This window comes from Chiloscyllium punctatum, chromosome 38 (genome assembly GCF_047496795.1).
Source record: "Chiloscyllium punctatum isolate Juve2018m chromosome 38, sChiPun1.3, whole genome shotgun sequence".
In the NCBI taxonomy this organism is placed as follows: domain Eukaryota; kingdom Metazoa; phylum Chordata; class Chondrichthyes; order Orectolobiformes; family Hemiscylliidae; genus Chiloscyllium; species Chiloscyllium punctatum.
The window spans coordinates 16973634-16996313 of record NC_092776.1 but is presented as its reverse complement, the minus strand read 5'-3'; the positions used below and the strand labels follow the sequence as shown (position 1 = coordinate 16996313).

The 22680-nt window shown below is 41.0% G+C and overlaps 1 protein-coding gene across 2 annotated transcripts in view; it reads left to right on the top strand.

The window, feature by feature from the left end:
- The window catches only part of aldh18a1 (aldehyde dehydrogenase 18 family, member A1), a 46478-nt gene that overhangs the window by 20769 nt on the left and 3029 nt on the right, over window positions 1-22680 (top strand). For both annotated transcript variants that reach the window (XM_072557297.1, XM_072557296.1), the window contains exons 9-17: window positions 2030-2174; window positions 2668-2741; window positions 3320-3419; window positions 5261-5481; window positions 8452-8589; window positions 13463-13658; window positions 15790-15911; window positions 16296-16482; window positions 17277-17372. In XM_072557297.1, the coding sequence (XP_072413398.1) occupies window positions 2030-2174; window positions 2668-2741; window positions 3320-3419; window positions 5261-5481; window positions 8452-8589; window positions 13463-13658; window positions 15790-15911; window positions 16296-16482; window positions 17277-17372 (1279 nt within the window). The remainder of the gene's footprint in view (window positions 1-2029; window positions 2175-2667; window positions 2742-3319; window positions 3420-5260; window positions 5482-8451; window positions 8590-13462; window positions 13659-15789; window positions 15912-16295; window positions 16483-17276; window positions 17373-22680) is intronic.

Sequence of the window (22680 nt, the reverse complement as noted above, 5' to 3'; positions counted from 1 at the left end):
TTGTTTGAGATTTCTGGATTTTTTTTTTCCCCCCCAAGTGTAAAGACCCATAGCTTAGTTTTTAAAAAGTTTTACTTTGAGTGTTTGGCAGTCTTGTGACGTCCTTGAATGAAGATGGTGTACAGACCAGTGTTCCATTCTCAGGAGCAGTGTAGTGAAACAAGATTACCTTGGAGTAAAGAGTGAGTATTTGTCCCAGATCAGAAGTATTGGGATAAAAACCCTGAACAGCTCACTAAAAGCTGATTATATTTAAGCTCTGATGTATGATAAGTGGCTTATCATGTATGATATGAAAAGTGATAGTGGCTCATTGCTGCCTCCCAGCACCAGGGACCCAGGTTCGATTCTAGCCTCTGACCACTGTGCAAACTCCACACAGACATTTCCCTCATGTCTGTGTGGGTTTCCTCTGGATGCTCCAGTTTCCTCTCCCAATCCAAAGATGTGCAGGTTAGGTGAATTGGCCGTGCTAAATTGCCCATAGTGTGTTCAGGGACGTGTAGGTTAGGTGCATGAGTCTGGAGTAAATGCAGGGAAATGGATCTGGGTGGGAAACTCTTCGCAGGGTCGTTGTGGACTTGTTGGGCTGAAGGGCCTGTTTCCACACAGTAGGAATTCTAATTCTAATAATAACTCCAGGATGAACTATCTGTAGCTTCTGTCTGAGTTAACATCACAAGTGACTTAACCCTCCTGAATTTTAGAGACCTGGGAATCTAGTGTGAGTACCATACAAATGTGTTTTTAGGTACTCTTCAAGTTTTTTTTTGTTACTGGATGAGGAATGTGTTTTGCTTACTTTATAAACTTTTTTAAAAAAACAGTATTTACAAAGGAGTATTTTGAGATTAACATTGTTTTTACTGTGAGTTTAAATGCTTTGAATTTTCATTATAAGCAGATAGTTTGGTTTGTTCAATTTTTATCCTCATTTCTTTTGTTAATAAACATCTGTTTTATGATTTAAGCAAAATTTGCAGCATTCTGTATTTGCACATCAGCAAGAGACCCCTTTTATTAGAACTAAAACAGAACGATATGTAATCTATCTAGCCAGGTTTTTGCTGGGATCTGAGTTGTTAAGTAATAAAGTCACATTGGATTGTAACACCGATAAATGATTTTAAATGGAAGTCAAGACATATGGTGAACATTCAATGTTTCAGTTTTTTCCCCCAGTGTTTATAATGTGCTCAATGATATTCAGCGTTGCTTTCTTTTTGGAACTATCGAATTGTTTGCGATGGATCTGTGATGGGAATCTACAGAAGCGTTTTAGAGTTGCCCATGGTGATACCCTTTGATGCATTTCGAGTGAATTTAGGTGTTCTGGGAAATAATAAAATCATAAACTCAGTTCATAATACGCTGCTGTCTGGAGCACAGATCACAATTACTGGTATAGTGCAGGAAGCCGGAGACTGCAACCAAGCACCCCAGCAGAATTTAAAGCAAGATATTTGAAATGCTCTGATTTCAGATGGATGTTCAGTCTCCTTTCAGGAGATCGTACGCATAGTGTTGTTGGATCTGCTCTACAGATAAACTCCTAACCTGTCACTGCTGTAGATTGACGCTCAGAATAATTAGAGGGCAGTTTGATTATTGGATAGGACGTAATTATGGATCTGACTTTGTTTCCTAAATCACCGACTGTCTGAAAGCTGAGGGAATGATTTTGTGATTTTTCTTTTTTAAAAAGAAAATCTTTGTTCCTCCACTGTATACCTTTTTATACCTTTATCTCATTAGTCTGCAGGCTGAAAACTGGATGCTGCTCAGTCAGGTTTTCTGTAAAGTAAAAGGGATTTACTTTGCTCTGGCCCCTGGGGACGTAAAGCAAGATCGAGATAGATGTATGAGTGAATGATAACCAGTCTGGAAGAAATTTAAAAATCCAGCTGTCCTCTGATATAATTCTAACCAACTGGGATTAGAAACTGTAATCTGTAACCTGCTTGCATGGTTTACAGGAACATCCTAAAGTTCAGTACCCATTGTACATCATGTAACATGTGTGTTATAGGTGAAAGCAGCACTTTGGGCTCTCCAAGGAGGAACATCTGTGGTCATAGCAAGTGGGACCCACCCAAAAGTAACTGGCCATGTAATCAATGACATTGTCGAGGGAAAGAAAATTGGAACTTTCTTCTCTGAGGTCAAACCTGCAGGTGGGTGCAAAGTGATAGGTGATCTATTTATAACATTCTCAAGTATTAATACTGGATTGACTACTGAATTATAGATTTAAACAAAGAATATAAATATAGAAAGTAACAAATTAGAAAATAGAAAAATATACATTACACTGTGTAATAAAATTATCACACTCTGACAGTAGATGTTACATTAATAACCATAGCTACAAGCAAGAGGAATGTTACTGGGGGGGGGGGAAATGGATTTGTATTTCCATTATTCGTTTCACACCCTCGGGACATCCCCAAAGTTAATGAAGTAAACTTTATTAAATATTGCCATGTTCCAGTGTTGAAAGATACTGTTGAGATAAATATGTCCAGGGCACTGTTGGTATTCTGGGCTGCAGTTTTTTTTTTTTTTTTTTGCTACTGTGTAATACATTGTGCTGTTACTGACTTATAAGATGTTTAATTTATTAATCTTCAGATAGGATTAGTAAATGTGCTCTTTGATCTCTGGTAGGCCCCACTATTGAACAACAAGCAGAAATGGCAAGGACTGATGGACGAGTCCTGGCTTCACTACAGCCAGATCAAGTTAGTGACTAATTGAATCCTTTAGTTTGCAATCTGGTACTTATCAAAAGTAGAAGTTCTGATTTCTTGAAGTTTATGGTCAACATTCTGCTTTTTATAAACCTGTTAATTACGTTAAAATTGTTCCCATTGTTGATTTTGCATTTCTTTTTTATTCCTTCTTACCATTTTACTCCATTCTCTCTCTTCCATTGTCTCACAACATGTCACAGTATGAAGTCTGTTGTATCTTCAGCTGAGTGAATTTTTTTTGATTAGAAATTAATACTGGTTATGGGAGTCAAAGCTATAATTCCTCCAGGGTGTGGAGTGAGTACAGATTTAAATCTGGCACGAATCCCATTCACACCAGTCTCTGGGATAGTGCGTAGAGATATACAGTAAAAGAGTAGAGTGTTATTTTGAAATCATTTGACTTCTGTGTCTCCCCACCTTGACTGTATGACCAGATTGAGGGCCTTTCCTTTTGGGTATGCATGTATGGTAGCTGGGGCATATGGTCAAAGATAAAATCCTGTGCTTAATGGCCCTTTCTGTTTTATGTTGTATGTGTTTTGATGTCTTTGTCTCTTTTGCAGAGGGCTGATATTATTCACCGGCTGGCTGATCTCCTGACAGACCATCGAGATGAAATCCTGAAAGCCAACGAAAAAGACATGGAGAAAGCAGTGACCTTGGGTCAGAGCAAAGATCTTATTTTCGGCTTTGTTATCTGTGATTTTATAATGGTTGTTGCATGTTATAAATGTTATTTATAGGTCAGACATGCTTGAGCTGTCCAGTGCCCAGAGAGATGTTTTTTTTGTGGAAGGCTAGGGGACAAAAGCAACCCTGGTGTATCTGTCATTCTATAATATTACAAGGCGTAAAGAGAATCCAGGCGATTCGTTTTCATCATCCCAATGCTGTCTAGCGTATAAAATTGTCATTTGTGTTGTCCTTGGCCTTTTTGTTTGCATTGCCTAAACCAGTCAACTGTGTAAGCAGTGACATGAGACCAACGCCTAATATGATTGTTCGGACCATTTCATAGAATGAAATCCATTGTGACCACACTTGTTTCTGAATTACAATACTAACCTGTAATAAAAACAAGTGGCGGAACCCAAAGAAGAGTAATATTGAACTCCAAATTTTAATTCTCTTGCTCTCTCCACAGATGCTACCAAACCTGCTGAATTTCTCCAGCACTTGGTTTTTATTTCAGACCTCCAACATTGCTTTTATTTCAGTACAAAGCCATATTTAACTCATGCAATAATGATATAAAATTAAGCATTCTTTATAATGTATGCTTCCATTTTGTGCCAATCGGCAGCAATGTTTTTGTAGTCCATTAAACTCCAAATTCGATATTATTTCATAGTCAGATGATCAGAGAGCTACCAGGGCAATCACAGAGTACTTGTTGCAGCTAATTGATTCCTTGCCAAACCAAACTTGTAATAACTGGGTAAAAATCAAAAGAACTGTGGATGCTTGTAAATCCAGCAAAGAGAAATTGCTGGAAACGCTCAGCAGGTTTGGCAGTATCCATACAGAGAAATCAGTTAATGTTTCAGATTCAATGACCCTTCCTCTGAACTGATGGTAGGTATGAAAATGTTCGTTGATATGCAGAAGGGAGGGAGTAAAGAGTAAACGATAAGTGTGTTAAACCCAAAGAAAGAGAAGAACACTTTGACAAGAAGTGGATAATGATCTGGCTAGGAGGGTGGATAGCTGTTAATGGAGACTGTTAGCCACTGACAGTCCCCAATGGGTTGTGTAATAGCAGATTGTATGATAACAAGGCTTGGTGTGTGGGGATTGGGTTAAGGACATGGGAGAATTTACTTGCTCCCTTTCCATATCCAAGGACTCAAATGTGTACCTACTTCCAGCTGAAACAGCACTTTGTCTGCACTTCACAATCTAATCTACTACATTTGCTGCTCACCCAATGTGGTCTCCTCAACATTGGGAACCAAAACATAGATTGGGTGACCATTTCACAGAAAACCTACATTCTGTCCACAAAAAGCTTTCAAAGAAGTTCAGCGCAAGCTGGAAGGACAGCACCTCGTTTTCTGCTTGGACCCTGCAACCTTCTGGATTCTATCAAGTTCAACAACTTTAGGGCTTGAGCTCTCCCATGCCCCTACCCCAACCCTCTCACACCAGGCCTTGTTATCACATTGTCAGCCACTAACAGACCCCATTAATAGCTGTTCACCCTCCTGGCCAGATCATTATCAACTCCTTTTCTGTCCAACTGTTCTTCTCTCTCTTGTTTACTCCTTACCCCCTTTCCACACCCTATCTCTACATACAAACTAACATTTTCCTAGCTACCATCAGTTCTGAGGAAGGGTTACTCGATGTGAAATGTTAGCTCTGATTTCTCTCCACAGATGCTGCTAGATCTGTGCTTTTCCAGCAATTCCTTTTTTTGCTTGTAAACGCTGGATGTCAGAGATATTGATGGGAAGTATAATGACAAGTGATTTCTATGCATCTTTTATCTTTCTCCGGAGCAGGTCGACTTTCACAACCACTGTTAAAGCGGTTGTCCCTCACAACAGCAAAGTTAAATAGCCTGGCCATCGGTCTCCATCAGATTGCAGCATCCACTCAGGACAGTGTGGGCCGACTAATCAGGAGAACCAGAGTTGCAAAAGGACTGGACCTGGAGCAAATAACTGTTCCCATTGGTGTCCTGTTAGTGATTTTTGAATCTCGTCCAGACTGTCTTCCCCAGGTGAAAAGCAACATTGTATGAAATGCATGAGGATGACCGAAAATGGCTCAGATTAGAATCGTATAGAGTAGTCAAACTAAGGTAAAAGAATATTGAACAGGAAAGTTGAAGTCCTAAAGGGCCAAAGTGGAAGATTACACTGGTGGATTGTGTACAATACCTTGTAAACAAAGGTGATAAATGCCAATCTTTTTGTTATCATCCTCATCCCAAAATCAAGTCAGTGATTCTCATAGTGTGGTTATTTCAGCCACTTTAAGCAGTTTCTGGACACTCCATTACAGAATGGCAATTAACATCCTAGAGAATGAACACAATAGATTGACCAGAATGATTCATTGAAACTTGGAGCCGGCATAGGCCATTTGGCCCTTCAAGCCTGCTTTGTTGTTCACATGATCATGGCTGATCCTTTATCTCAACGTCATATTATCTTTTTTTTTCCTCTCCATTCTCCTTTTAATGTTTTTTAATATCTAAAAGCTTATCAGTCTCTTTCTTGAATACACTCAGTGACCTGGACTCCACAACTTTTGATGGTAACAAATTCCACACTGACCACTCTCTGAAGAAATATTTTCTCATCTCAGTCATTTAGAAATGTAGAAACTAAAGAGCTGGAGTAGGCCATTCAGCCATTCCAAAGGTCACTGATAATAGTTTAGATTAGATTACTTCGTGTGGAAACAGGCCCTTCGGCCCAACAAGTCCACACCGACCCGCCGAAGCGCAACCCACCCATATCCCTATATTTACCCCTTACCTAAGGCTACGGGCAATTTTAGCATGACCAATTCACCTGAACTGCATTCCCACATCTTTGGAGTGTGGGAGGAAACCAGAGCACCCGGAGGAAACCCACGCAGACACTGGGAGGACGTGCAAACTCACAGTTAGTCGCCTGAGGTGGGAATTGAACCCAGGTCTCTGGCGCTGTGAGGCAGCAGTGCTAACCACTGTGCCACCGTGCTGCCCATGCAATTTTTAGCACAGCTAATCCACCTCTTTTGGTGATGTGGGAGGAAACCAGAGCACACCCATGCCGACATGGGGAGATTGTGCAAACTCCACATACAGTCGCCTGAGGCTGGAATCAAACCTGGGAACCTAGTGCTGTGAGGCAACAGTGCTAACCACTAAGCCACTGTACCACCCCGAATGTGATGAGAGGCCTGAGGTATTGAGACTATTTCCATTGGAACAGAGAAGGCTCAGTGGAGATTCTTTATAGTTTTTTAAAAAAACTATAAAGATAATGCAATGGAAATAGGGAAGAACTGAGGGGGGAGGAGTAGAGTGAAGGGTCATAAATTTAAATTTATCACTGAAAATGAGAGCAGTTAAGACCACTTTCCTTTTACAAGTAAGTTATTGAAGCAAGGATGTCACAATATACTGGTCATTGCATTTCTAACATTGAACCTGAAAAATGGGGAGAATGTGAAGTAATGTATTTACGTAGAACCAGCACAAACACAAACTGGCTGAATGGCATCCATTGCACTGTAAAGTTGTGCGATGTATCCAAACTTGACAGATTTTGATGTCCCAGAAATAATGGTTAGACAACACTTTAGCTTTGCAATTTTTGTATTTGAAAGATTTTTTCCAGTAGCAATTAGCAGGCTTTGGATAACTAAGAACTATTAGATAAATTGGTTTCAAGAAGTTTGAAAGGTTATTGCAGAAAACAAAAGCTCATGCTGTCAGAATTAACATGAACATGGATAGAAGATTGGCTGTTTGGCAAAAAGCAGTACACATTAATGAGTATACATACTTGACAGGATGTAACATTGTTTTCTCTTGTGGGTGAGTCCAGAACTAGGGGGCACTGTTTTAAAATTAGGAATCAGGACAGATATGACATTTTTATCTTAAATTTGGGCAATTTTTTGGATTTTTCTGCCTCCGAATATTTGAATCTTTTTTAACACAGGTGTGGATAGATTCTTAGACAGGGAATCAAGGGCTATCAGAGATGGGAATGTTGATTGTAAAACACAAACCGATCAGTCATGATCATCTTGAATAGTGGAGCAGGCCTGAGGGGCCTTATTTAGAGAGAAATAGACAACAGATCACAGGTTGTAGGATAGGAATTGATAAGACTTCATTTGATAAAATATGTGCAGTCTGGCCATCTGAAGTACATTAGAACAGCAAGCATTGTTCTGTATGATTGGAACTTAATACTGAAGAATAAAAGAATTAAGAGAAAACTTTGAATTTATATTGCATCTCAGCATATCTCAAAGCCCTTTGCACCCAGCAAGTGACTTTTGAAATATAGTTGGCTTGTTAATTAGCCAAATGGTATTTAGGAAATTTTGGAAATACACAAAGTTCTATGGCTGCCACTGAACATAAAAGCTTTCATTGTTTAGGAATCTTAAAGTTGTGGTACATTATAGAATTAAAGAATCGTTATGATGCAGAAGGAGAACATTCACCCACCATATCTGTGCTGACTTTTGAGTATTTTGACATGCTGCCTTCTCTCCATAACTATGGTTTCTATTTAAATGATCGCCTGATGTCCTCTTGAATGCCTCCATTGAATCAGCCTTCACCATAGTTAACAGGCAGTGCATTCCAGACCTTGACTACTTATTGTGTGAAAGGTTTTTTTTTTCTTATCTCTCATTTCCTTCTTTTGTAAAACACTTCAAATCTGTTCCTCTGGTTTCTTGATCCTCTCAAGCGGAAACAGTTATTCCTTATCTACTGTACCCACACCCCTAATGACTTTGATCCCAAGCCACTTACCCTGTACGAGAACAGGGCTCGGCTGCTTCCCTTTTTAGAATGTGGGTAGTGTACAATAAACAGGTTCTAATTAAAAAATTTTAATAAACTGAGCAAATTTGCTTTATTCTTATTGGGAAATGGTTAATTTGTAAGTTCTCTATAGCAGAATATGGAATCCAAATTGAATCAAAAATACTGTTATTTGTTTCCATTTTATAGGTTTCTGCACTGGCAATAGCAAGTGGAAATGGCCTGTTATTGAAAGGAGGGAAAGAAGCGACTCTCAGCAACCACATTCTGTACCATTTGACACAGGAAGCACTTTCCATGCATGGTGTCAAGGACGCAGTTCATTTGGTAGGTGCTGATTCAAGTTTTTAGTTTAGTGACAAACTGACTGTTACTGAGTGAGGGATTCATGCTGTTGCGTTTAGGAACTCCGACTTTAGTTCGAGATGGTGCTTGATTATCAGCCATTATAGATCAGTGAGAACAGAGGTAATTGATACAGAACCTGGGGTAAATTAGGATTTGGGCAGCAGAGTTTTAGTTAATCTAAATTGTATTGAAAATGCAATATGGAAGACCAGACAGGAGGACTTTGGAATATTGTGTTTGGAAATAGCAATGGCAGGATAATGGTTTCAGCTGAGATAAGTAATACAGATGGAAGTTCGTGATCTGTCTTGTGATGTGGGTTTGAAAGTCAGGTTGAGGTCAAGAAGGAGACTGAGATTTGTAGGTTACAGTACAGCATGAATTGAAAATAATCACATAAAATAGGGACCTTTTAGGGGAAATGTTTGTGTGTTAAACTATAGAATGTATTGGATGCGAATCTTATCAGAGTGGATCAGTTGGAGAGACAGATGGAAGCGATGAAGAATTTGCAACAGCAACAGTATGTGATGGATGGCAGTTATAGGAAGCGGGGGGAAAAGTCTCCGATACAGATAGATGGGTTAACTCCAGGGAGGGTAAGAGTGGTAGGCACCTAGGGCAGGAGTCTTTTGTGGATATAACTATTTCAAACAGGTATGCTGTTTTGGAAAATGTAGGGGGTGATGGATTCTCAGGGGAACATGGCACGAACAGCCAAGTTTCTAGTATTGAGACTGACTCTAATGCAATGAGGGGTATGTCTGCTTCCAAGAGATCAATTGTGTTAGGGGATTCTCTACTCCGAGGTACAGACAGACGTTTCTGTGGCCAGCAGAGAAAAAGCAGAATGGTGTGTTGTTTCCCTGGTGCCAGGATCAAGGATGTCGCAGAGAGGGTGCAGAATGTTCTCACGGGGGAGAGGGGCCAGCAGGAGGTCATTGTCCACATTGGAACCAACGATATAGGAAGGGAAAAGGTTGAGATTCTGAAGGGAGATTAGAGAGTTGGGCAGAAATTTAAAAAGGAGGTCCTCAAGGGTAGTAATACCTGGATTACTCCTAGTGCTATGAGCTAGTGAGGGCAGGAATTGGAGGATCGAGCAGATGAATGCATGGCTGAGGAGCTGGTGTATGGGAGAAGGATTCACATTTTTGGATCATTGGAATCTCTCTTGGGGTAGAAGTGACCTGTACAAGAAGGACAGAATGCACCTAAATTGGAAGGGGACTAATATACTGGCAGGGAAATTTGCTAGAACTGCTTGGGAGGATTTAAACTAGTAAGGTGGGGGTGGGGGAGGGTGGGACCCAGGGAGATAATGAGGAAAAAGATCAATCTGAGACTGGTACAGTTGAGAACAGAAGTGAGTCAAACAGGGCAGGCAGGGACAAGGTAGGACTAATAAGTTAAACTGCAATTATTTCAATGCAAGGGGCCTAACAGGGAAGGCAGATGAACTCTGGGCATGGTTAGGAACATGGGACTGGGATATCATGGCAATTACAGAAACATGGCTCAGGGGAGGGCAGGACTGGCAGCTTAATGTTCCATGAGGCAAATGCTACAGTAAGGATAGAAGAGGAGGCAAGAGAGGAGGGAGATTGGCATTTTTGAAGAAGGAAAAGCAATACAGCTGTGCTGAGGGAGGATATTCTCAGAAATACATCCAGGGAGGTTATATGGGTGGAACTGAGAAATAAGAAAGGGATGATCACCCTATTGGAATTGTATTATAGACCCCCTAATAGTCAGAGGGAAATTGAGAAACAAACTTGTAAGGAGATCTCAGCTATCTGTAGGAATAATAGGGTGGTTATGGTAGGGGATTTTAACTTACACTGGGACTGCCATAGTGTTAAAGGTTAAGACGGAGAGGAATTTAAGTGTGTATACGACAATTTTCTGATTCAGTATGTGGATGTACCTACTAGAGAAGGTGCAAAACTTGACCTACTCTTGGGAAATAAGGCAGGGCAGGTGACTGAGGTGTCAGTGGGGGAGCACTTTGGGGCCAGCGATCATAATTCTATTTGTTTTAAAATAGTGATGGGGAAGGATAGACCAGATCTAAAAGTTGAATTTCTAAATTGGAGAAAGGCCAATTTTGATGATGATATTAGGCAAGAACTTTCGAAAGCTGATTTGGAGGCCGATTTTAACAGGGAAAGGGACAGCTGGAAAATGAGAAGCCTTCAGAAATGAGATAACAAGAATCCAGAGAAAGTATATTCCTGTCAGGGTGAAAGGGAAGGCTGGTAGGTATAGGGAATGCGGGATGACTAAAGAAATTGAGGGTTTGGTTAAGAAAAAGAAGGAAGCATATGTCAGGTACAGACAGGACAGATCGAGTGAATCCTTAGAGTATAAAGGAAGTAGGAGTATACTTAAGAGGGAAATCAGGAGGGCAAAACGGGGACATGAGATAGCTTTGGCAAATAGAATTAAGGAGAATCCATTGGGCTTTTACAAATATATTAAGGACAAAAGGGTAACTAGGGAGAGAATAGGGCCCCTCAAAGATCATCAAGGCAGCCTTTGTGTGGAGCCACAGAAAATGGGGGAGATACTAAATGAATATTTTGCATCAGAATTTACTGTGGAAAAGGATATGGAAGATATAGACTGTAGGGAAATAGATGGTGACATCTTGCAAAATGTCCAGATTAGAGGAGGAAGTGCTGGATGTCTTGAAACAGTTAAAGGTGGATAAATCCCCAGGACCTGATCAGGTGTACCTGAGAACTCTGTGGGAAGCAGTGATTACTGGGCCTCTTGCTGAGATATTTGTACCATCGACAGTCACAAGTGAGGTGCCGGAAGACTGGAGCTTGGCAAACATGGTGCCACTGTTTAAGAAAGGTGGTAAAGACAAGCCAGGGAACTATAGACCGGTGAGCCTGACCTCGGTGGTGGGCAAGTCGTTGGAGGGAATCCTGAGGGACAGGACGTACATGTATTTGGAAAGGCAAGAACTGATTCGGGATAGTCAACATGGCTTTGTGCATGGGAAATCATGTCTCACAAACTTGATTGAGTTTTTTGATGAAGTAACAAAAGATTGAGGGCAGAGTAGTAGATGTGATCTATATGGACTTCAGTAAGGTGCTTGACAAGGTTCTCCATGGGAGACTGATTGGCAAGGTTAGATCTCATGGAATACAGGGAGAACTAGCTATTTGGATACAGAACTGGCTCAAAGGTAGAAGACAAGGTGGTGATGGAGAGTTGTTTTACAGACTGGAGGCCTGTGACCAGTGGAGTACAACAAGGATCGGTGCTGGGTCCACTACTTTTTGTCATTTTACATAAATGATTTGGAAGCGAGCATAAGAGGTACAGTTAGTAAGTTTTCAGATGACACCAAAATTGGAGGTGTAGTGGATAGCAAAGAAGGTTACCTCAGATTACAACAGGATCTTGACCAGATGGGCCAATGGGCTGAAGTGGCAGATGGAGTTTAATACAGATAAATGCGAGGTGCAGCATTTTGGGAAAGCAAATCTTAACAAGACTTATACACCTAAATGGTAAGGTCCTAGGGAGTGTTGCTGAACAAAGAGACCTTGGCGTGCAGGTTCATAGCTCCTTGAAAGTGGAGTCGCAGGTAGATAGGATGGTGAAGAAGGCATTTGATATGCTTTCCTTTATTGGTCAGAGTATTGAGTACAGGAGTGGTTAGGTCATGTTGCGGCTGTACAGGACATTGGTTAGGCCACTGTTGGAATATTGCATGCAATTCTGGTCTCCTTCCTATCGGAAAGATATTGTGAAACTTGAAAGGGTTCAGAAAAGATTTCCAAGGATATTGCCGGGGTTGGAAGATTTGAGCTATAGGGAGAGGTTGAAAGGGTAGCGCTGTTTCCCTGGAGCGTTGGAGGCTGAGGGGTGACCTTATAGTGGTTTACAAAATTTGAGGGGCATGAGTAGGATAAATGGACAAAGTCTTTTCCCTGGGGTCAGGGAGTCCAGAACTAGAGGACATAGGTTTAGGGTGAGAGGGGCAAGATATAAAAGAGACCTAAGGGGCAACTTTTTCACACAGAGGGTGTATAGAATGAGCTGCCAGAGGATGTGGTGGAGGCTGGTACAATTGCAACATTTTTTTAAGATCCATTTGGATGGGTATATGAATAGGAAGGGTTTGGAGGGATATGGGCTGGGTGCTGGCGGATGGGACTAGATTGGGTTGGGATATCTGGTCGGCATGGACAGGTTGGACCGAAGGGTCTGTTTCCATGCTGTACATCTGACTCTTGTATAGAACTCTGTCATGAGCATTGAAGTCGTGGCTAAGAATGTTTTAAAAGAAAATTTTACAGTTGCTTGAAAATGTAAGTAGTTGACTTGGGATATTAGTGCTGTGAGAGGAAAGTTGGATTAGACTGGGCTGAATATTAGAGTACTCTAATACAGTGAGGGGAGACTGAGATTAGATGAGGTGGGATATCAAAAAATTCAGGGCATGAGGGAAATTGTGGGAATTAGATTAGATTACATTACAGTGTGGAAACAGTCCCTTCGGCCCAACAAGTCCACACCGACCTGCTGAAGTGCAACCCACCCATAACCCTACATTTACCCCTTACCTAACACTGGACAATTTAGCATGGCCAATTTACCTGACCTGCACATCTTTGGACTGTGGGAGGAAACCGGAGCACCTGGAGGAAACCCACGCAGACACTGGGAGAATGTGCAAACTCCAATAGATCTGATAACCCATGAAGAGAAGGTCTGGAGCATATTTGAGTCAGTATTTCTGTGCAGAGCATTGCCATGTAATTAATAGATCGATAGGTTAGTTATTGACTTCTGGCATTTCTTCAAAGGGTTGATTTTTATGTTTCAGGTAAGCACTCGAGAGGAAGTAGAAGATCTCTGTAGACTCAACAAACTCATTGATCTAATCATCCCTCGAGGCTCTCCTCAGCTGGTTCGAGACATTCAAAAAGCATCCAAAGGCATTCCAGTCCTTGGGCACAGTGAGGGGATTTGTCATGTGTATGTGGATTCTGATGCGAATATAGAAAAAGCCATCAAGATTGGTAAGTCTGGACTGGAATAGAGCCGGGCTGGTAAACCTGCTTATCCTAAATATTGACAGTCCTGATCAGCCAGTACATTAACACAGATTTGAGTTTGTCTGCATTCCACCATGCTTCCACATGAAATCTATTTTGTCACCCAGTGGGTCAAAGGCTAAGTCTATGAATACATTGGTGGAAGGTTGTTGGTTACATAGAGTGGCAAGTCAACGGCAGACTTCTGTTTATACAGTTCTTCAGAATTCCAATATATTTACAATAACTTCATTTTTATGCCTACTTAACAAGTCCCATTGTGCTACAGAGCCATTGTTATCAAATAAAATCTGACCTGAGTCACATCAAGAGATAGTAAGGCCAACGACCAGAAACTTTTTGACAGAGGTATGATTTAAGGAGGAGAAAGGGGAGAATTTCAATGGTTCAGGATCCGATAGGGAGGTTTGGATGTCTTTAAATTTACAAAAAATGGAAGATGGGAGGCTGACTAGGAGTGCATTGGAGTAGTTAAAAAAAAATAATTGATTGGGGTTTCAGCAAATGTTTGAGTTGAGGCATAGAAGTCAGTTGGTGTTAGAGAAAATAATGACAATCATAATGGTGAGGGTAGGAATTGGAAGCTAACACAGTGATCAAATATGAAGCCCTGGTACAAGACGTTTGTTTCGGCCGCAAAACAGTTGCTAGGGAGAGGAATGGAGCTGGGAGCAGAGCTTGTGGTTTGTCTTCCCAATATTTAATTGGCAGAGGTTTCTGTTTATCAACTATTGAATGTCAGATAAGTACACTGATAATTTAGAACCAGTGGGAGGGTGGAGGAATGTGTTGTACAGCAGTGTTTCCAGAGTTTACTGTGAAAACTAGTGCTGCTTTTGGATGATGCCACCAATTGGCAGCATGAAGAGAGCCAGAGGAGGGGGCCAAGATAGATCCTTGAGGGATACTAAAGGTAACTGAAAGAGCTTGGGAGGATAAGCCATTTCAGTTGGTCTCTGGCTATGACTGGGTCGTTAAGAATGAAAGGAAATGAGAGCTTTCCCAACCAGTTGTACAGTGGTGGAGTGACATTGAACAAGAATAGTGAGACTGAGGGTATAGAAAGACAAGCAGAGTGCACTTACCTTTTGCAATCAAATAAGATGTCGTTTGTCAATCTGATAACAGCTGCATATGCACTGTAGCAAAGGCAGAAACTTAATTTGAGGAATTCAAACCTGGAGTTCTGGAAGAGATTTGGGAGGTGACAACACATTTTAAGATTTCGAAGAGAAAATAGAGATAAGGTGGTGGTTTACAAGGATGGGGAATCCAGTTTTTTTTTTTGTGCAGAGGGGTGATGCTGTCAGATTTAGAGGAGAGAGAACCAGTACCAATTTCAGCTAATATGGGAGCCAGGAAAGAGCTGGGTATTATCAATTTGAGATAATTGTTAGAAGAAGCAGGAGGGGAGTTTCACAGACAGAGATTAGCATTTATAGCCAATGAAATACTTTTAACGTGTAAATATTGATGTTAGATGTGCAGCATCAAGCTTCAAACAAGTTTCCACAAACAGCATTGTGATAATGATCAAAGTCTCTTTTTTTTTTAAAACTTTGTTGAGAGATAATTGTTGGCCAGAATACCAGGGGTAACTCCCCTATTCTTCCAAATTGTTATTTGGTATTCTTTCTTTCACCTGAAAGCAAACAGATCTTTAGCTTAACACCCCAACACTCTGCATTCCCTTATGTGCTCTAGTGTTTAACTCTGGAGCTGAAGTAGATCCCATAACTTGCTCAGGGAGAGTGGTATCCACTGAGCCATAGCTGATGCCAAATTATATGGGACTGTGCAAATTAGCATCATATGTCTGTCCAGATTGCTCACTTGTGTGAACATTGATAACGGATCAGTAAGACATTCAGAATCTTTTGGTCAGCAGACTCTAGAGAATCGGAGTCCATACCTGCCTCCTATTGAGGAAGCTCCACTCCTGATCTTTTTTTTTTGCTGCATCTATTTTTTTAATTGCTAAATTAATTCAACATTGAATATTTTGTCAGCTCAATTCTGTACAAGAGTCATACTAGACTCAATGTTAACTCTGTTTTTGTATCAAATATTTAATAAAACCAGTTTCTATTTTCAGTTCGAGATTCCAAATGTGATTACCCTGCAGCATGTAATGCTATGGAGACATTGTTAATCCATAGAGACTTGCTGAGGACACCATTCTTTGACCAGATTATTGACATGCTGAGAGTAGAACAGGTAAGGACATTGTTTCGTTTACAAGTCCTCAGAACTGTAGAAATGACTGAGGCAGGGACAGGCATTCTATTCACATGGGCATTCAATAAGGACAGGCTGAAAAATGGCCACTAAGATTGGCTTTAGAACAGGTACCGCCAATCCTGGATCTGTACCACATAGATAATTTATTTGGTAAGCTGGAGGAAATAGGACAGGTTCTGAGAAGGAATCAGCCGTTAGTTGCTGAGATATCCCTTTACACCCTACGTTACAAATCCTGAACTTACTGTGCTTAATCTGATTATGCTGGAAATGAATTTTCTTCCTTTGATCAGGGCTTGTGCTATATAAGATCCTCAGTGATGTCAGTGTGTCACGATTAGCAATGTTTTGTATTTTCAGGTGAAAATTCATGCTGGGCCCAAGTTTGCATCATACTTGACTTTCAGCCCTTCAGAAGTGAAGTCCCTTCGCACAGAGTATGGAGACCTGGAGTGCTGCATTGAAGTTGTGGAAAATGTGCAGGATGCAATTGGACACATACATAAATATAGCAGTTCTCACACGGATGCAATTATTACAGAGAATGGTAGGTGTCATCGCTTTATACTGATATTGTCCATGTTCCTCTTCCCTAAAACTAAATCAGCAAGCATTAGAACTGGATAATATTAAAGGTTGCAACATGTCAGATGGCTTCTTTTGAGAGAACTGTTAATCAGTAGAGTCATAGAGATGTACAGCATGGAAACAGACCCTCTGGTCTAACCCATCCATGCTGACCCTAAGCTGTACATCAGGACTGAAACTTTGAAAAGCAAATGAGCACTTTAACAGAATCTGAACATAGAGGAACTAGCAATTGAAAATACAAGAATGTTCACTAATGAGAGGACTACTACCTGCTGGGATGAAGGGAGGAGCAGGAACCCTAAAAACCAGAACTGATATTACAGTAGGGAGGAAGCGAGTCAAACTGGGCAGCATCAATAGCTTGTGGAATGAAACAAACTTGATACCCTGGATGCAGACCTTTTATCTCCAGCAACAGCTCTCTTCTTTTCACTCTCTTCAGTCAGTCCATAATCTGACAATCCTATGGCATCGCATCCAAATTGTTCATACCCTGCTTTGACCAAGTTGCAAGCTGATGATTTGAATACCTGTTATAACTTGGTTTCAAGTTAATTTTTAAAAAAATATATTTAATGTTGAAATGTTTGGATAGTGCTCAATTTTGTGTTCCAACGATAATACAGAAATGAATTTAGCAGTGGAACATTTCTAACCCCTCCTAGAGCTGCAATCAGATTTGGACCAGTTTACAATATAGGCTGGCTTTGAGCTGAGCTGAATTTATGATTGCAAGTTTTTGTATTTTAGAGGAGACTGCTGAATACTTCATGCAGCACGTTGACAGTGCTTGTGTCTTCTGGAATGCAAGCACTCGATTCTCTGATGGATATCGATTTGGACTTGGTAAGCTGCACTAAATTATATAGATTTATGTTTGGATATTAGGGTGAAGCCAGGTTATTGTTACCCCTATGTGTTACACATAATGTAAACAGATGTTCTAGAGCAGCACAGAGCCAACATTAAAGCAAGACCCTCCCTATCCATAACACTGAAAGAGGGAGTTTTCCTGGTCTTTGAGAGCATTTTCCTTTAGCATCAACAATAAGTTAACTCAATATTTACTTATCACTGTTTATGTAATCATAATGCATAATCATAACTGCAGAATAGTATTGATGTTACAGAAAGCTCAACATTACAATGTAAATATATTTTTCTTTCTGAAATTTACATTCTGATCTTTGGATTTTGTCCCAAAGTGACAGCCATTTTGCTCACAACAAAATTCCACAAATAGCAATGACATAAAATGATCAGTTTGTGAGAAACAAAGCTCACACACTTCAATAATTGCAGTCCGAGACAAAATCTGAATCAGCAGTGTCCTTTATTTTACACTTGCAAGTGGGTGAGATGTCCAGTGCCTATAAGGTAGAGGACATACACATACCAAATTCAATTCATACATAATATTTATATGATTTGATGTATTTTGTTTTACATTGCTCCTCCCCTGCTTACATCGTCCACTTCCCTAAGACCGGCCCCCATTACCCCTGTTTATCTCTTGCCTTATCCGGCCTTGTCTGTGACAAAATGCTTATTTCTGGCCTCAAAGGCTGTTTGACCTCATCCTGCTGTAGGTCATTGTTAGGCATATTCTTTCTTCATCATTATCTACCCCCTTCATCTGTGCCTTTCCTGAGGCCGTTCTGATCCCTATGACCCTTTTTTAATTGGGGTTTGCTCAGCCTGTCTTTATACCTTTTGTGGTCTAGAACTATCTCTGATGTCCTGAATTGTCACGTTGATACCCCACCTCCTTTTTCAAGGGTACAGTACAGTGGTGGTTTGTTATTATTATTTCATGGGATCCTTTAAAATTAGTTCTTGGAACATGAGTGTTTGTCGGAAAAATTAGCCCAACAAATTAGACATCACAAAGCACAGTTCGAAGTGAAATTAACAAACAGTTTATTAGTACGGAGATATCGTGGAAAAGAAATTGACTAAGCTGAAACAGCACAGTCTGTCCAGATAGCTGAGAATTCTCTTCCCCCAAGCTGAGGATGAAGCCAGGTTTTATAGGAATCTTGTACAATAAGGTTAATTAAAATGGGGATAGATAAAATGTATTTGGAAATTAAGTAATCCAGTCACAATGATAAATGAAAACGTTATCGAAAGAATGTCCTGATTGTTGACACAATGTAACCAGCTGTCTTTGCAGGTAGGTGAGAATGTCTCTTTTGGAACAGTAAGGTGCTTCCATTTTTCCTGTCTTTTGGTGCCTTTTGCATCTGACCTGTTCTTAGTGTGGATTTGGTATTGCTGTGTTAAGAGATTGCCCTCTGGGCTTTGGCACAGCTCTGTGTTGACCAGGTATTGTTAGTGTGTTTTGAGAAGTGTCATCCTTTGTTTGTGAGTGACTATAGTTCTGTCTGGTTTCACTAGTCAGCCTGCTTGGTCACTGCTATGACATTAGACAATAGATGCAGGAGTAGGCCATTCAGCCCTTCGAGCCTGCACCGCCATTCAATATGATCATGGCTGATCATTCCCAATCAGTATCCTGTTCCAGCCTTATCTCCATAACCCTTGACTCCACTATCTTTAAGAGCTCTATCCAATTCTTTCTTAAATGAATCCAGAGACTGGGCCTCCACTGCCCTCTGGGGCAGAGCATTCCACACAGCCACCACTCTCTGGGTGAAGTAGTTTCTCCTCATCTCTGTCCTAAATGGTCTACCCCGTATTTTTAAGTTGTGTCCTCTGGCAGGAGGAAACATATTTCCGCTGATGGGGGAGTGCCGAACCAGTGTCCAATCCTTTCATAATCCTATACGTTTCAATCAGATCCCCTCTGTCTTCTAAACTCAAGGGTATACAAGCCCAGTCGCTCCAGTCTTTCAGTGTAAGGTAATCCCGCCATTCCAGGGATTGACCTCGTGAACCCATGCTACACTCCCTCAATAGCCAGAATGTCTTTCCTCAAATTTGGAGACCAGAACTGTACACAGTACTCCAGGTGTGGTCTCACCAGGGCCCTGTACAGCTGCAGAAGCACCTCTTTGCTTCTATACTCAATCCCTCTTGTTATGAAGGCCAGCATGCTATTAGCCTTCTTTACTACCTGCTGCACCTGCATGCTTGCCTTCATTGACTGGTGGACAAGAACACCCAGATCTCTCTGAACAGCCCCTTTACCTAATTTGATACCATTTGAGGTAGTAATCTGCCTTCCTGTTCTTGCCACCAAAGTGGATAACCAGACATTTATCCACATTAAACTGCATCTGCCCACTCACCTAACTTGTCCAGGTCACCCTGTAATCTCCTAACATCCTCATCACATTTCACCCTACCACCCAGCTTTGTATCATCAGCAAATTTGCTAATGTTATTGCTGATACCATCTTCTATATCATTAACATATATTGTAAAAAGCTGCGGTCCCAGCACGGATCCCTGCGGTACCCCACTGGTCACTGCCTGCCATTCCAAAATGGAGCCGTTAATCACTACCCTTTGTTTCCTATTAGCCAACCAATTCTCTATCCAATCTAGTACTTTGCCCCCAATACCGTGCGCCCTAATTTTACTCACTAACCTCTTGTGTGGGACTTTATCAAAAGCTTTCTGAAAGTCCAGGTACACTACATCCACTGGATCTCCCTCTTCCATCTTCCGAGTAACATCCTCAAAAAATTCCAGAAGATTAGTCAAGCATGATTTCCCTTTCATAAATCCATGCTGACTCTGTCCTATCCTGTTACTATTATCCAGATGTGCTGTAATTTCATCCTTTATAATAGACTCCAGCATCTTTCCCACCACTGAGGTCAGACTAACTGGTCTATAATTTCCTGCTTTCTCCCGCCCACCCTTCTTAAAAAGTGGCACAACATTAGCTACCCTCCAATCCTTGGAACCGACCCTGATTCTATTGAACTCTGGAAAATAATCACCAGCGCATCCACGATTTCCCGAGCCACCTCCTTCAGTACCCTGGGATGCAGGCCATCAGGTCCCGGAGACTTATCAACCTTCAGACCTAACAGTCTCTCCAACACCAAATCCTGGCAAATATAAATTCCCTTAAGTTCAGGTCCTTCAGCCACTGTTACCTCAAGGAGATTGCTTGTGTCTTCCCCAGTGAACACAGATCTGAAGTACCCATTTAATTCCTCTGCCATTTCTTCGTTCCCAGTAATATATTCCCCTGTTTCTGTCTTCAAGGGCCCAATTTTTGTCCTAACCATTTTTTTTGCCTTGGACATACCTAAAAAAGCTTTTACTATCCTCCTTTATATTCTTGGCCAGTTTACCTTCGTACCCCATTTTTTCTCTGCGTATTTCCTTCTTACTAATCCTCTGTTCTTCAAAAGCTTCCCAGTCCTCAGTTTTCCCACTTATCTTCGCTAAGTTATACTTTTTCTCTTTTAACTTTATATGTTTCTTTACTTCCCTCGTCAGCCACGGCCACCCATGTCTCCTCCTGGGATCTTTCTTCCTTTTTAGGAATGAACTGATCCTGCAACTTCTGCATTATACACAGAAATATCCGCCATTGTTCCTCCACGGTCTTCTCTGTTAAGGTATTGCACCATTGAACTTTGGCCAGTTGCTCCCTCATAGCTCCATATTTCCCTTTATTCAAATGAAATATTCTAGGTGTTTCTGGTGAAGTTTGGCCACATTTGCTTTCCTATGTTCTGTGTGGGCCTACTATAGGTAGGCAGGCTGGCAGACCTTTTCCCACAGTGTTGCTGGCAAAGATAAAGTTTATTAAGCATCCTTAGTTGCCTTATTTCTGAATCATGTTAATGTGAGACTGTAGTAACATGTAGGCCCAAACAAGATAGTGACAGCAGGTAATTCCTTTTAATGTTCACAGATGAACCGGTTGGATTTGTACAAAAGCTGACTGCTTAATGATCACTTCTCTGGTTGAATTTTTTTCAGTATGTTTAAAATATCAAATTTATACAAGCAGGATATGATATTATTAAAACAATAACACATCCACAACACTACAAATTCAATTCCAGACATACCTGGAGTGATTGAAACACTATTCCTGAATCAATAGGATTGGTGAGAGGCAACCTGATCTGATAAAGGGGAGTAAGACAAAATTATTTTTAGATGTTGTAAATCTGAAATAAAAACACACACAAGTCAACAAGTCTGGTAGCATTTATGGAGAAACATCCATTTAAGTTCAACGTAACTGTTCTTTTGGAACTAAAGTGTTCATTTTGGACTGGCGTTATATCTCACTCTCTCCTCATCTCACTCTCCTCTTCTCCCTCTCCCCCTCTCTTTTTCTCCACCTCCACCTCCACCTCCACCTCCTCCACCTCCCCCCCCATTGCCAACCCACTTTGATGTATGACACATGGGTATGTACGTTGTACTCACTATATCTGTCAATTATTTCAGAATGTTAGTACCCTTCCATAATGAGTGGAAAACTTCCCACCATGTTCTCTGTCGATACTAACTAGAAGATCTACATATTTCCACTATCTGTCTTTCCTTCTGAAGGAGTTGATTCCCTGCCGAGCTTTGCTTCCAGTTTCTGAATATCTTCATGTCTGAACGTGCTGTGAACGCCCACTGGTTATTTGAGTACAAGAGCTGTCACAGTGCTACCTGTCTCTGTCCCTGCAAGCAGGAGCACCAAGTAATGATGAGGAAGGCAATTGTGAGGCTCCTGTTTAGGCTAGTTTAGTGCAGGCAGTGCATTGTACAATTACTAACTTCTCGAAGGGATCGGCGGTCACGTAACACGTCAGTTTTTGCCAAAAGGATGCACAAAATCAAAGCTTTTTGTCTTGCACTCATCAGGACTAGGATGCAAGAAACCAGACTTGATAAAAGAAGATTAGCTCATACAATGAGAAGAGAGAACTGATCAGCTAGGCCATTGTTGGTATGGAAATGCAGCAGTCTTAGTTCTCCGAGCACGTAGATTGCCTCTGGTCGTGGTGTTGTCATGCTGAACGTAGCAGAGATTGGCAATCTTCATGACTTCCTTCCCAATCAAAGTAGCTATAATGCATGTACAAATTCCATCTATTGATATTGAACAGATGTGTTAATGATGGTAGTTTCTAGCATGTGGAAATGCGTCACTCTGAGCCCAACTGACCATAGCAGGCAGTGTACCAATTGTTTACAACCAACTTGTGCTTGTAAACTT